We start from the raw sequence: 13949 nt of genomic DNA on the forward strand, positions 1-13949 counted from the left end.
TCTTAACCTGAAACTGTTCTTAACCTGAAGCACCACTTTAGCTAATGGGGCCTCCTGCTGCTGCCGCGCCGCCAGAGCCTGATTTCTGTTCTTATCCTGAAGCAAAGTTCTTAACCTGAAGCACTATTTCTGGCATAGCGGAGTGTGTAACCTGAAGCATATGTAACCTGAAGCATATATAACCCGAGGTACCACTGTATAGAGAACTATAAGTTAGGACAGAGAAGTAACAGGTAGGCAAATATTAAACCAGCAAAAATTAAAAAAATGTTTTGCTCCAAATCCCTATGGAAAATTTGGATGGATGCCCTAGGAACAATGTCATAAATGTTGTCATAACATCGCTAATGTTATTTATTCATTGAAAAGATTTATTCACCGCCTTTATGCCCTTGCAAGGGTTCCCTTGGTTGTCTATACTCATGCCTAAAAATTAAACAGCAAATAAACAAAATCTAGGATCATAAAAATAAAACACCAACCGAACTATTAAAATTGGAGCCTCCTAATTAAACAATGGTGGTGGGAAACTCAGCACAGACAAAATTTTGCCTGGCAAAATAAAACAGGATTAACAGTGTCTCTAACAGTACAGTGCAATCCTCTACATGTCTACTCATAAGTAAGTTTCAATGAGTTCAATATGGTTACTCCCAGGTAAGTGGGCATAGGACTGCAGCTGAAACATTGTGAGAAAGGCAGCCAAGCAAGTCTCACTGGGATGTAGGATCCATAGGTTGGTGATGCAACCCAAAATGCCACGGCTGAGTCTTCACCAGCCATGCCTCCAAATATTGTGGAATACCAAACCGAGTTGTACATGTAAATGCACAAATAATAACTTCCTTCCTTTTTTTATTTGAGAATATGTAATAATTTTAGCTACCAGATAATGAGAGGGAGTCACACATTGCCCACTGTTGTTCCCTTGCAGAAAACAGTCTATAGAACAGGTTCTAAAAACAAAGAAATATTTACCGTATTTTTCAGTGTATAAGACACCCCCATGTATTAGAAGACCCATATTTTTAAAACCCTAAATTAATAAATCAGTATTTTAAACACCAGAGATCGCCCAAACTTTTTGAACTACTTTTGGGGGAAATTCGTTCAAACTTGTTGAGCTGAGGGAGGCAGGCAAGCAAGGCAGGGCGAGGAGGCGAGTGATAGCTAGCAATAGAGAGCAGGAGTAGGAACCAGAGCCAAGCAGAGCATGAAGATGGCGGACGCCACAGAAGCGGAACAAGCAGTTGAAGCGCTGAACAATATTTTTCCATGTATAAGACTACCCCCTATTTTGGACTACAAAGAGAGAGCAAAAAAACATCGTCTTATACATGGAAAAACATAGTAATTGTTTTACTATCTTTCTAAACTATGACCTTTGTCAAAATTAACACCAGATATGGAAAGATTCTCATTTGTGAATAATAATATTCAATTTCTTTTTATTCAATCATCAATACTTCCCCCAAAAAACTAAAAATGTCATCAGCAACGTGAGAAAGAGTCAACTAGTTTGCAGTTTAATTACATCGCTCTACAAAGATCCAGAATCTCTTTTTAATAAAAATAAACCTTTATAATGTTGAATTCACGTGAAAGCTTTTAAAAAGGATCATATAAGGAAAAGTCAGTATCTGAGCAGTTTTAGGAGAAATGTTCTTGAAATGAATAGAATGATCTACTTTCTTGAGCTCATCCTGTTCTTAAGGAGGCAAGTATGACCGAAGTCATATTATACCAGTGAGGTGATATACTGGATAAATAAATTTTCTCTCAGGAAATTAGTGAAATAGAAAATAATGGGCCCGTGGGCTTCTCTTTTTATTCCTGCCTCTCTGAGCAGGACACTGGCTTAATGAGAAACTGGAATAATGTCATATGAAATATTGCCACCTCTAACTCCATTTACACTGTAGCCCTTTGTAGTAAGCCCCACTGAACAAAGCGGGACTTACTTATGAGTAAACATTCACAGGACTACATTGTTGGTATTTTAAATTTAACACTGGAATCACTGACCAAGAAAATAAAAACAAGGAGTATAGTACCTCTTCCTTTAAGCTCCACTCCTAATCAAAGGAACGGTTTCCCAGTCCCCTCTTAAATTCTGGGGAAAGGGAGGCAGTTTCTATCAGAGTGAGTATTCAAGACCTACTGACAGTACAGCGTTTTTTAAAAAGCATTTTCACAGCTGGGAGCCATGTCACAGGCATCTTACGATATGATGGCGACTTCGTAATACTCAAGGGCAAAAGCAAGAAGACTTCCCCAAAATAGAATAAAACACACACAAGATAAACTAGATTACTCGCAAAGCATTGCTTTTTCATAGAAACTGTGTATTTCCAGTTAACTACCTATCATTTGTAAATTTTGCAAAGTTTGCACCAAAAGAAATGCCCCTTCAATTGTCACAGGATACATCCTGTTTGCAGCTGCTTATGACATGGTATCCAGCTGCGAACGTGCTTCATTCAACAACATGCTGCCTGTAGGGTTTGATTTCTTTCTCTCCCTGTTTGGCAAAGCTGCCTCCTTTCATTGCAAAGGGGAGCAAAAAGGAAAAAGGAACACAGTGTGGGATTGTTCCCTTTTATTAGAGAAGCATTCTCTCTTTGGGATTGGAAAGAATGTTAAACAGCAAAATTAGAATCTTGCATGCAGATTTACACATGTAAAAGGAGGAATGTTGGCAATGAATTAAAAAACCTAGGTGAACCCTCTGTCCTTGGGTAACTGGAGAACTGCTTGCCCTTTCCATAATATTTAAGGATGTTAGGCATCATTTTGGGGGCCCAATTTTCTAACATAACATCCAGCCTGAATATATACAAAGCTTGCTGTAGCTTCCTTTGGTCCTAATAAAAGTATTATCCTTATACTGTCTTCTTATTGTTCACTAATAGGACAGCTGGGTGCAATTCAAAGTGCAGTGCTAGTAAGACCCTGGACACCCACCGTCTTAACTTCACAGAGCCATCTATACATATAAATTAGCATTTGCAAATTATATGCAAATTTGTGTCATGGGTGTGTGCCCATAGTCCTCTCCATGCCTGAAACCACCCTTGCTTTGATTTTATTTATTTTCTGGCATTTCACATTGCAAAATCATGAATTATTTCCCCAAAATCAATTTCTCTTACAAGGTCACACTCGGGGGGACGGGGACGACTAGCTAGGTGGCTTAACCCCACAGGATAACGCCTGCAGTTTTTTGATGAGTGATAGCTTGCTAAAACTTCTTTTAGCTTCTGCCACTGGCAGTGTGCAAAAATTCCATAGGTCTATTTCACACTTCACTGAAACTAAGATGAAGTTGTTTTTTTGTAAATCACATTTAATACTGTAAGGGGGTTGGTAGTTAACTCTTATGCAAAACTAGACTTGGAATTATTTTTATATCTTGAAGCAAGATATAAGGTAACACCAAGCAATCGTTCCAACATTTCTTTCCATCTGGTAGCATCTGTTAATATTTGTTTCTTTTTCTTTTATTTCACTGTCCACACCATGTCTACCTGACAGTGATTGCTGTAATTCTTTCTACTGGTACTAGAAAGTTTTCACTTTCAAGAAGCTTAGTACAGTATAGGGTTCACAAAATTTTGTTTCATAGCTGGTGAATGCCCTTCATTTTTCACAGATGTGTTTCCCTTGCAGAAAAAGTCAACATGGGAAACAGTACAAATCATATCTGCTACGAAATTCAGGAAAACTATCCCTACCACCATCTTTTGGGAGTGACTTTGGGGATTAATTCTGCGTCTACATGTCCGGTCTACATGCCCGTCCATATTTTGTCTGTCAGACTTTTTTTAATGTATGTGGCCACTGGTTTATTTTTGCAAAATAAGATGCTTGACATGCAAAATAAGATGCTAATTTTCATATGACACTCAACATACATATCTTAAGCAAATCTGTGTCTTTTTAGCTAGTGGGTTGGAAGGCCCAATCCACATAGTGAAATAGGCCCAGGAAATCCTCTTGGCACACCTGGATCCTGTCTCTATATTGAAATAATTTTCACATTCTTTTTGTTCAAAATCTGCTTTGCTAATTAATGTACAGGCCGAACCTGGCTGCAGAAACCCCTTGTCTGATTTGCAAAACTAGATGACTGATTGGTGCCCTTTAACTTCTTTTGGTTCCCTATCTTTAACCTCCTTACATTTCTTTCCACCTTATTTGTGTTTATAGCCTGACATGGCAGTATGCTGGGAGCAGACAGAGAACTAGACATTCATTCACTTTGGGGTCTGTAAAGCCAATCAGCAACATTACTATCTCTGACTATCTCTGAAATCAGTGTCCCTGTCTGATTATTATGGTGCTTTGTCCCTCCTATTATCCGTCCCTTCTGCCTGTACACAAGGAACTCTTGAACTGGTAGCTCTTAGAATCAACCATAGAAACACAGAATCATCTAGTCCACGGGTGTCAAACACAAGGCCCGCGGGCCAAATCCGGCCCGCCACACCTTGTCATGTGGCCCGTGTAGCTGCCAGCCCACTTCCCCCTGCGAGGCGGCACGCTGTGGGCGGGGATGGGGGGCTGGAAGGCGGACGGTGGAGAAAGCGAAGGCGCTCCCTTCCCGCGCCGTTACACGGCTGGCCTGAGAGAAAATTTATGAGGCGGCGGCGGCCTTCGTCCAGGGTCGGGGGGCCATAGCGGGACTTTGCCCTCCCGGTGGCCTGGAGCATCTGGAGTAGGGGCGGCGGAGTCGTCGCCGTCACTTCTTCTCCTTCTCCTCCGAGGAGGAGGCGGGCGAAGCGGCCAGGGCGGCTGGTGGGAGCGTGGCGGCGGGGGCCGTGCTGCAGATGGGCATGGTGGAGTGGGGCCGAGGAGGAGTGCCTTCGCCCTCGGAGCCCGACGCCCGGGAGGGCCCGCCGAGAGCGGGAGGCAGCGGAGGTGCAGGCGGCGCGGCGAAAAGGAGGACGGCGAAGGGGAAGGCAGGCCAGCAGCCTTGCTCCGCCGGAGGCGCCCCGACGCTGACGCCGCGTTTCCCTCACGAGGAGACGGGCAAGGAGGTTGCTGAGCAGTCGCCGCCGCCTCGCCTGGGCCAAAGGGATGGCGCACCGCCTGCGAGGTGAGTCGCCGCCCGGCCGGGCCCTTCTGTCGCCCTTCCCGGCTCGCATCTCTCCTATTTCACCTTATTACTTTTATGTTATTCGCAAGTCTTCTGCTCTGAAGACAGATGCAAATAATCCGTTCAGCTCCTCTGCAATCTCCTTTCCCACCTTTAGCACACCTTGTTGGCTAAAGGCCCTACCACAGACATGTCCAAAGTCCATTTCGGGGGTCTAATCCGGCCCCTTTGGCAGTTTATGGGGTAAAATCCTCACAAAACCCCTCAACAACTTCAACCCTAAAAAAAAAAAAGCTCAACAATTTCAATCCTAAAAAAAGGGCAACAACTTTGGTTGGCCCTCACGGCCCTTCACTTCATCAAATCTGGCCCTCCTTGAAAAAAGTTTGGGCACCCCTGATCTAGTCCAACCCCCTGCAATGCAGCAATCCCAGCTTAAAGCATCCATCAGAGATGGCCATCCAACCTTTGCTGGAGTGAACATGTTCTATAGTAGAAAAGTCTCTGTCTTTCAAAGCACAAGCTCTCTTTGTTTTAAGAGAACAGTATGGGTCAGAAATTTGCTGTTCTGCTCTGATTGGTCAGCAAATCTCACAGAATTTGAACAAGGAGAAAATACTTACAGGAAATAAGTTTCCATAAATAACCTCAAGCATGACCTACAAATGAACTTAATTGTCCACCTTATGAAAATAGGGTTTCAGTCTGCCAATCCTGTTAAATGTGTACAGGATTGCAGCATAAGGCAACCTCCGCTGAAAACAATTAGACTACTTCCGAGTAGATAGTTAGCTGTTAGCCATTATTAGCTAACTCGGTCCTGCTACATTGCACCCTTTCTTACCCAAATTGCAACCACTATGATTAAGCCCTGTTAAGGGAATCTGGGTCTCAACTAGGAGAGTCACTCCCCAGTATCTCAAGATGCAGAGAATGCAGGGAGGAAAGGAAGCACAAATTCTGTTGTGCAAAAGGCACTCTGTTCGTGCATGTAGAATTTAATCAGTGGTCTAGAGCAAGGTTTCCTAAACTTGGGTCTCCAGCTGTTTTGGGACTACAATGCTCATATCCCTGACCTCTGGACCTTCTAGCTAGGAATGATGGGAGTTGGAGTCCAACAACAGCTAGAGACCCAAGTTTATTGAATCCTGCTCTACAGTATAGCCAAGAAGTGCAGCTTGGGATTATTTTTGCTGTTATTTTGCATGGTCTAAAGGCGCAGGAAGATAGGCAGTTTAGGGTCTGGTGACGATGGGAGTCTGTCTGCAAATTGTATGTAGCTTGCCTTCAGTATTGTTACAGAACAAAGTGGGATAGAAATGTACTAAATAATAAATTAATTGACAATTTGTTAACAGCTGCAAAATCTGCAAGACCAGAAAAATTTTAAATCCATCCAAACACCTATAGAATGTGCAAGAGTTCAGAAAAATGGTGATATGCTAATAATAGTCAAATGAATACAGCAAATTAGGACTCAACCGGAAGACAGAAATCTCATTGTTTTATAGGAAAATCATGGCCAGTAATAAAAATATTTGGAAATGAAACCTGTGAAATGGGACAAGCCCCAAAAATACAAAACTCAAAAGACATTGCTTTCTGGGTTTTTTATGCTACTAGGTAGGGGGAGGGCAATTCTAACTGTAATTCTAACTTTCCTTTTTTCTTTGGAAGGAATTGTTTTCTGAAAGCTTGATAAAACAATGTTACAAAAAGAGAGGCTGACAGACAGGGGCAGCAAGGTTTCTCTGCAGACATCTGCCCAATGCCATCTCTGTACCTCCCTGTGGTCTGGATCACTGAAATGGATAAAGCAATGTCCTCTGGATGAAGACCTCCCTGTGACATTTTGCAGTTGCCCTACTCCTACAGTCAAGTAAGTTTTAGGAGAGGGGGTAGTGGTAGAGGAAAGGAAGGAAGCCTGGAGGTAGTAGCAGGGTTAAACCCCAAAGGAAAGAAAGCCAAAACCGCCTGTTCTGAATTTGGATCTGGCTCCTTCTGGATCAGCGATTTAATCAAATTGGATGGTCAATTAAGATTTGTTTAACTGGATGTTAGCCTTATTTATTGACAGATGTTATATGCTTCTTAATATAAAAATAAATCCCTATGTAGTTTTCATGCTTAGTTTATGCCACAACCCACCTTAGGTTAGTTATAACAAAGTCTAATTGAAAGCAATGCAACCAGAGTCCATTTCACCGAAATTGTTCCATTAGGTGTAATGTAGCCTAATCCCATTTGTTTTCATGGGAAAGACAAATTTGCTGACCAGCATTGTTTAATTGTGGGTGTTTATATTTTAATATTTGTGTAGCTGATTTTTATTCTTTGTAAACTGCTTAAAAGCCTATTTTGGCACTAAGCTGTATAGCACTGAATGAACAACAACAATTTACAGTGAAATCTACAGGTAACTTTACTTTACTTTATCAATAAGTTCAATGGGACATTCTCCTTGTTAAATGTGTACAGGATCGCAGCATAAGGCAACCTCCACTGAAAACAATTAGACTACTGCTGAGTAGATAGTTAGCTGTTAGCCTTTATTAGCTTTAGCTGAATTGTGGTTACTGCATGGGCATTTTACATAATTTAAATTTACTACTTTAATCTAATTTCACACTTGAAAATTCAAATGTCATCACAGAAGATCTCTTCATATCCGATCTAAAGCAATTAAAGTAAAACTCATTTATATAAATATTTTATATACTGATTTTTAATAAATGTTCTGTCAATCAGTGCATTTATCAATTAAAAACACTTCAACAAAAGAGTGCCGACCATCGAATGAGACATTTGCACAAATGAATGACAATTCCAGTTGCAGGGGACAAACAATTCAGAGCTGTATTCCAGGTACATTCCCCAATGCAACATCACGTTACCCATGATGGTTACTAGACCCTTGGATGTGACAATTCAGTGTCTGGAGGACACTCTTGTCCACCACTGTACAAGAGTCCACAGTTCTTTGAATCCAAACTAGATTTTTATGGACAGTTCACAGTTTGCCATTTTGGATTTGATATCCCGCCTTTCACTCCCCTTCTCACTTGTTGGCATCCATCTGTCTCAAGTGACAATGGACTGCCTCCAGAGGTGAATCGCTGCATTAGTAGCTCCAAACGCCTCTGGAACACGAGCCTGGGAAGAGCGTATGGAGGCCTGGATGAAGAGACCCCCCTCTCAGCCTTGCTGACATGGTCCAAAGGAAAGCAGAGGCTGAAGGACTTGCCAGAAGGAGGTGTACAAGGAACTATCCAACCGTCTTAAGGACTCCACTCCAGATTTGTGTAGTTTACTCCTTAGCCTTTTCTTCTCCCAAATATATCCTGCAAAGCAGGGGAGGTTTAGGATCAGAGTCTTCCTTCTCTTAGATGGGTTGCCTTCCCAGGTTGCTAAGCCCCATCTGCCCCTCGCTTCCCTCTACAGCACGTGCAAAAACCACCTTCTTAACCATTCAACCCACTATTGGTTTTATCTGCACAATCCGCTAGAGCCTGTTTAACATGCAGGGGAAGTCCCTAACTCACCAAGGCTTTGGGACCCATCGGCTACTCGTACCTGGTTTAGCCTGTCAGTTGAAGCCATTCCCAGGATGTGGTTGTTGTCACATGATGACAGCTTCTAGGAGCCACAGTTGAGAGCTGAGTACAGAGTAGGGACCAACTACCTCAGAAGGAGCATAATGTGTTCCCCACTACCAAGTGATTAATTAATGCTTAGTAATTAGGGACGTGGGTGGCACTATGGTGTAAACCACTGAGCCTTGTGCTTACTGATCGGAAGGTCAGCAGTTCGAATCCCCGCGACCGGGTGAGCTCCCGTTGTTCAGTTCCAGCTCCTGCCAACCTAGCAGTTCAAAAGCACGTCAAAGTGCAAGTAGATAAATAGGTAAACGGCGTTTCCGTGCACTGCTCTGGTTTCGCCAGAAGCGGCTTAGTCATGCTGGCCACATGACCCGGAAATCTGTATGCGGACAAACTTCGGCTCCCTCAGCCAGTAAAGCGAGATGAGCGCCGCAACCCCAGAGTCGTTTGCTGCTGGACTTAACTGTCAGGGGTCCTTTACCTTTTTTTTAAATTCTAAAGTTCTACACTTAATAGTTCTTTATACAACCCCATATTTAATATAACACTGATACCTAAAGGACATCTTCCTCCTCCCCCCACCACTGGTGATCACCCCAGCCCGCTCCACAGCATCTCCCAATCCTTTGGAGTAGATGTGGCGACTGCAAAGGAGAGGAGGAGAAGGGAAAGTGCTGTTCCATGAGTGGAAGCCTGTTCCACTAGCAAACACAATTGGATGCAAGCCTACAGAATAAATACTATTTGTATTAGGACACAACCTCACATTGACCACTTTTCTTACGGATCACAACACAGTAGAGATATGTTTATCATGTTGATATGCAATAGTTAAAACCGATGCTTAATGTGAAATTTATGTTGCAATTTAATTAAGTGATAGTGTTTTATTTCATTGTATTAGATGTCAAATGTTGCTGTACACAGCTCTGGAATGAGACTTGCTGAAATGTTTATATAGAAATGTTCCAAATGCATGAGGTGGGGAATTGTTTAGGGTTTTTTGTTGGGGTGGGGTTGTTGCTGTTAATGTTATTAATTTTTTGTATCTTCATTTTAGAGCTTATTATGACTTATGTGGAAATTAATTCAGTTTGGTTGTGTACTTTCTGATATTTATTGTTTATGACTACTTTTGTTATGTTTGTAATTATTTCTTTTTTCATGTTGTAAACCACCTTGAGCATGGTTTTAACTATGGAAAGGCGGCTTACGAATAAATTGTGTTCCTTTCTCTGTTCCAAGATTTGATCTTGCTCAGAGGACCTTATTTGACATAACTTTTAAATCTGTTGTCATTTTATATACCCTGTATTACTGTAAGTGATGTATCCTGAAATGTTGGTAAAGCTTTGGAAATTTCAGGTTGTCCATATTTATAATGAAGGGTTTTAGGATAGGTTTGTATATTAGGGAAATAAACTCCACAATGCAAGTCTGTATGGAGAAAACAATTATCAAACAACTAGCCTACATCTGAAATACTGCAAGGAGTAGGAGGCAACCAATAAATGACTAAAGCACAAAACAGAAACCTATTAATACAACAGTCCTATAGCAAAATCTGCCAGGCTGAGCAGGTTAGGATCCAACAGATCTCTGGCTGAGCTGGGAGATTTGTGGCACAGCTTCCTTATCCTCAGCTCAGCCAAAGATATGACAGTGTATCTCTGCCATCCCAGTTCAGTCAGGACCCAGCTGGATGAGCCAAGTCTTGTGGATCTTAAGATGACACCGAAAGAAGGGTGCTGTTGGAGCATGGTGTGGGTGGGACTAGAGAGAGGGGTATTAGGATGGATCCTATGCCTCTTGTGACATAAGTAAAACTAGCAAAAGGGTGGCGTAACTCAAACACTATTTTAAAGGCTTATTTCCCCTTCTCTAGGCTTAGGCTGACTCAGCCAACCATAACCCTTCTGCTGAGCCGAGTCTGAATCAGATGCAACTTTATACCAGCTTCATCTACTCCAGCTTGCTTTACGCCAGCTTCCTGTTTGTAGGATTGCTCCTAAATTATGCAAATCTTGTGTTAATTTGTCTGCCGCTAGTAACAGTGGTGCAGTGCTGATTTAGCAGCGTTAATTCATCAGGCTTATCCCGTTACACTGTACATCTTATCTTTGGCACTTATTTCTTAGTACATCAAGTTTCATAATTGCACTGTATAAGTTATAATATAAAGGCAGAAGGTTGTTTTGCAATCGAACAATGATCATCAAAATCAGATATGGATACATAAATCTGTATTTATCCAAATAGATAAGGACACGCGGACACGCACACACACATGCAAACTAACTTAACTATTAGTTGTTTACCAGCTGTATACATGCTTGTAGTCATATCCAGGAAATGTAGTACTCATAGCTACCAATGAGACGCTATTGCAATGGGAACTGAACAAGACATGGGATGGAGTTTTGCATGCATTTCCCCACCACTTGGTACATTTTCTGCATGCATTAGCCTGCTCTTGCATCTGATACAGATGACACATGTATAGACCTATTTCTGAGCATAAACTGCAGCAACTGGACTATTGTTAAATTTATTCATGAAATAAAGGAATATTCATCCACGTTGAAAAAGTTAAAAGAAAAAGAAAAACTTGTCTTACTATAAGATATATTTAAACCCAAACTATATTACATTTTCTTGCTTAGGCCAATATCTGCCTATAATGACTTTCTGCAATACACTTGTAACATTGTCTAGTCACTAACAAATTCAGATACTGTTAGGCAAGGGACAAAGCCAAATGACTGAAAAAGGAAAAGGACTCAACTTCAATTTAACTGTCCTGTAAGGTACATACTAATTAGCTTCAAAGCTATGAAATCCTAGCTAGCATGTTAAGTCTGCTACATGACAGTATAATTTGCCTTCTTAAAGGATTATGCAAATTACAACTCATCATTCCATTACACGACTGAAAAAAGTGACAGCTAATTTATACATAACACACCTTTCAAATCCCTAAGATGTGAAGCACCTGTGCAATATACTTTGCCTAGGTTTTTCTGGGTTTAAGTACTTGTTTACTGCAATATACAGAAGCATACCTAAGAGATTTAATAAAGTCCTAGAGGTTTATTTATTTCCCTTTTAACTTCAAGAGCACAATTCCCAAGTATGAAAACAACATATATCTGCCCCCAATTTCAAAGGTATTTCATTCAAACAGAAGTGTTCAATACATGTTTAACTTCTGAACAGAGGGACAGCACTGACGCCACGAGCCAGGAGAAAGACTCACACAGATTTCAACATACTTCTGGTAGGTAGATTCACAGTAGATTCCGTCATATCTGTAGATTTTCCTACATTCTGATTGGTTGGGCAGAGGATGCTGGACAGTTATTCTGTAGAGGTATCAAAAACAGATATACATGACTAGAGATTCTCTACAGTCAACTGTAATGCAGGACAATTAGTATTTTGAAAGGTACTATTATTATATGTTACATCTATCTCATCTTGTTACATCAACTACATTATAGCTATATATATATCTACATATATATATCTACATTATAGGGCAAGTTCCACTTCTGGAATGTAGCTCTGAAAGTAAACTAAAATATAATTCTGTATAAGAGAAAATTTCTCTTCTCCTCAAAATAGAGACAAAATGGGACACACATAAAAAACCCCCTATTTGGAGTAATTAAACTTTAATGCTCCCCCCCCAAATAAAGAACATCACACTTAACTAGCAAAAACTGTCTTTACATCTATTAAGGATTCCAATCTGTACCCATGGATGTTCAGAATGATTGAAAACTTTTAAAACTTTTAAAACTGGGGCTTACCACCTAATTTTATAATCTAGAATTAAGCATTACATTCAATGCTGTTTTTATGTTAAGGAATACAACAAATTGCATGTAATATTCATTTTAGATTTTAACCTTTTTTGGAATAAAATTCCTTTTTGTGATATTGCATAAAACCTATGTAATTAACCTGCAATCTGAGTAATTCCCTTTCATTCCTAATGGGCTACTCTTAATATGCCCATCAGGGGAGAAATCAGCTCAGAAGATTGTCTGTTACCAAAATATTTATTCATATAAAATTACCTGTTAGCTAATGTTTCCAGCCTTAACCTTTATAAAGCACTGTACCTAGATAGCTCAACAAAACTGCTTTTTATATGTATTTATTTTAATAGTAAAATGTGTGACCTGGGTTTCCTAACAACTGTCACATGATTTACTGTAGATGATGGAACTATTATGGAAATGGGAACTATTCTGAATTCAATTTCTATGTATTTTCCTAAAGTTATAACAATGGTCTTATTTCTTTCCCTCTTTTATCCATCTTTCTTTATAAAACTACAATAATAAAATAAACTGCCACCTACAAAAGCAATAGTCTACAGTGATTCATCCACATGAAATTCTTGTGAAACTGCTTGGGAATGATAAGGCATAGCACTAAAATTAACAAAGAAACTGCACTACTCTAATTTGTCAAAAAGTGCTTATTCTCAACATGCTATGGATCATGCAAGCATACTGCAGAATTTAATCAATGAAGAAATCACACCTGGAACCCTCTAAACTTAGTTTTTAAATAGTACCTGCTTTGTATGCCTCTACAATGTCTTATTTGAAGACATTATTTAAGTACACCAAGCGAATCCATTAGCATGGACTCCATAGCACTAAACACTTTTGCTATAATCCCATACCTACCTACCTTGGCGTGAGCTCAACCGAAAGCAATGAGATTTACATCAGAGTAAACATGTACAGGACCTCTGTGTTTGATATTTAATATACACATAAACTATAGCCCTGTATTATAAATTATGAACCAACGCCTGATAATTAGGGGAAGGATCATAGCTTGATAGTAAAGAACACACTTTGCATATAGAAGGTCTCAGATTTAATCCCCAGCATCTCTAGAAAGGGTTGGGGAAGATCCCTGCCTGAAACCCTGGATCACTGCTACCTGTCAGTGTAGACAATGCTGAGCTAGTTGGACCAGCGTCTGACTTGGTATAAGGCAGATTCCTATGATTCAATCATAATATACAGATTTTTAGCTGGTTGACTGACCCAACCTAAAGAATGCTCACTAACGGTTCGTCATCCTGGGGGGAAAAAGATAGCTGGGGTGCTGCAGGATTCTGTCCCACGTCTGTTGTTGTTCAACATCTTTATAAACAGCTTGGACGAAGGAATTGAGGGGATGTTCGTCAAATTTGCAGATGACACCAAGCTGGGATTCAAGATGAC

At 40.6% G+C, this 13949-nt stretch overlaps 1 protein-coding gene across 11 annotated transcripts in view; it reads right to left on the minus strand.

The window, feature by feature from the left end:
• NPAS3 (neuronal PAS domain protein 3) overlaps positions 1-13949 on the minus strand; it is a 652478-nt gene that overhangs the window by 552356 nt on the left and 86173 nt on the right. For 6 of the 11 annotated variants that reach the window (XM_082213452.1, XM_082213448.1, XM_082213455.1 and 3 more), the window contains exon 2: positions 11970-12059. The exons of 4 other annotated variants lie outside the window; for them this stretch is intronic. In XM_082213452.1, the coding sequence (XP_082069578.1) occupies positions 11970-12059 (90 nt within the window). Of the gene's footprint in view, positions 1-11953; positions 12060-13949 lie in introns of all 11 variants that reach the window. One more of the 11 variants, XM_082213458.1, reaches the window with a different exon arrangement.

Source organism: Podarcis vaucheri (genome assembly GCF_965113315.1).
Source record: "Podarcis vaucheri genome assembly, chromosome: 1".
Taxonomy (NCBI): Eukaryota; Metazoa; Chordata; class Lepidosauria; order Squamata; family Lacertidae; genus Podarcis; species Podarcis vaucheri.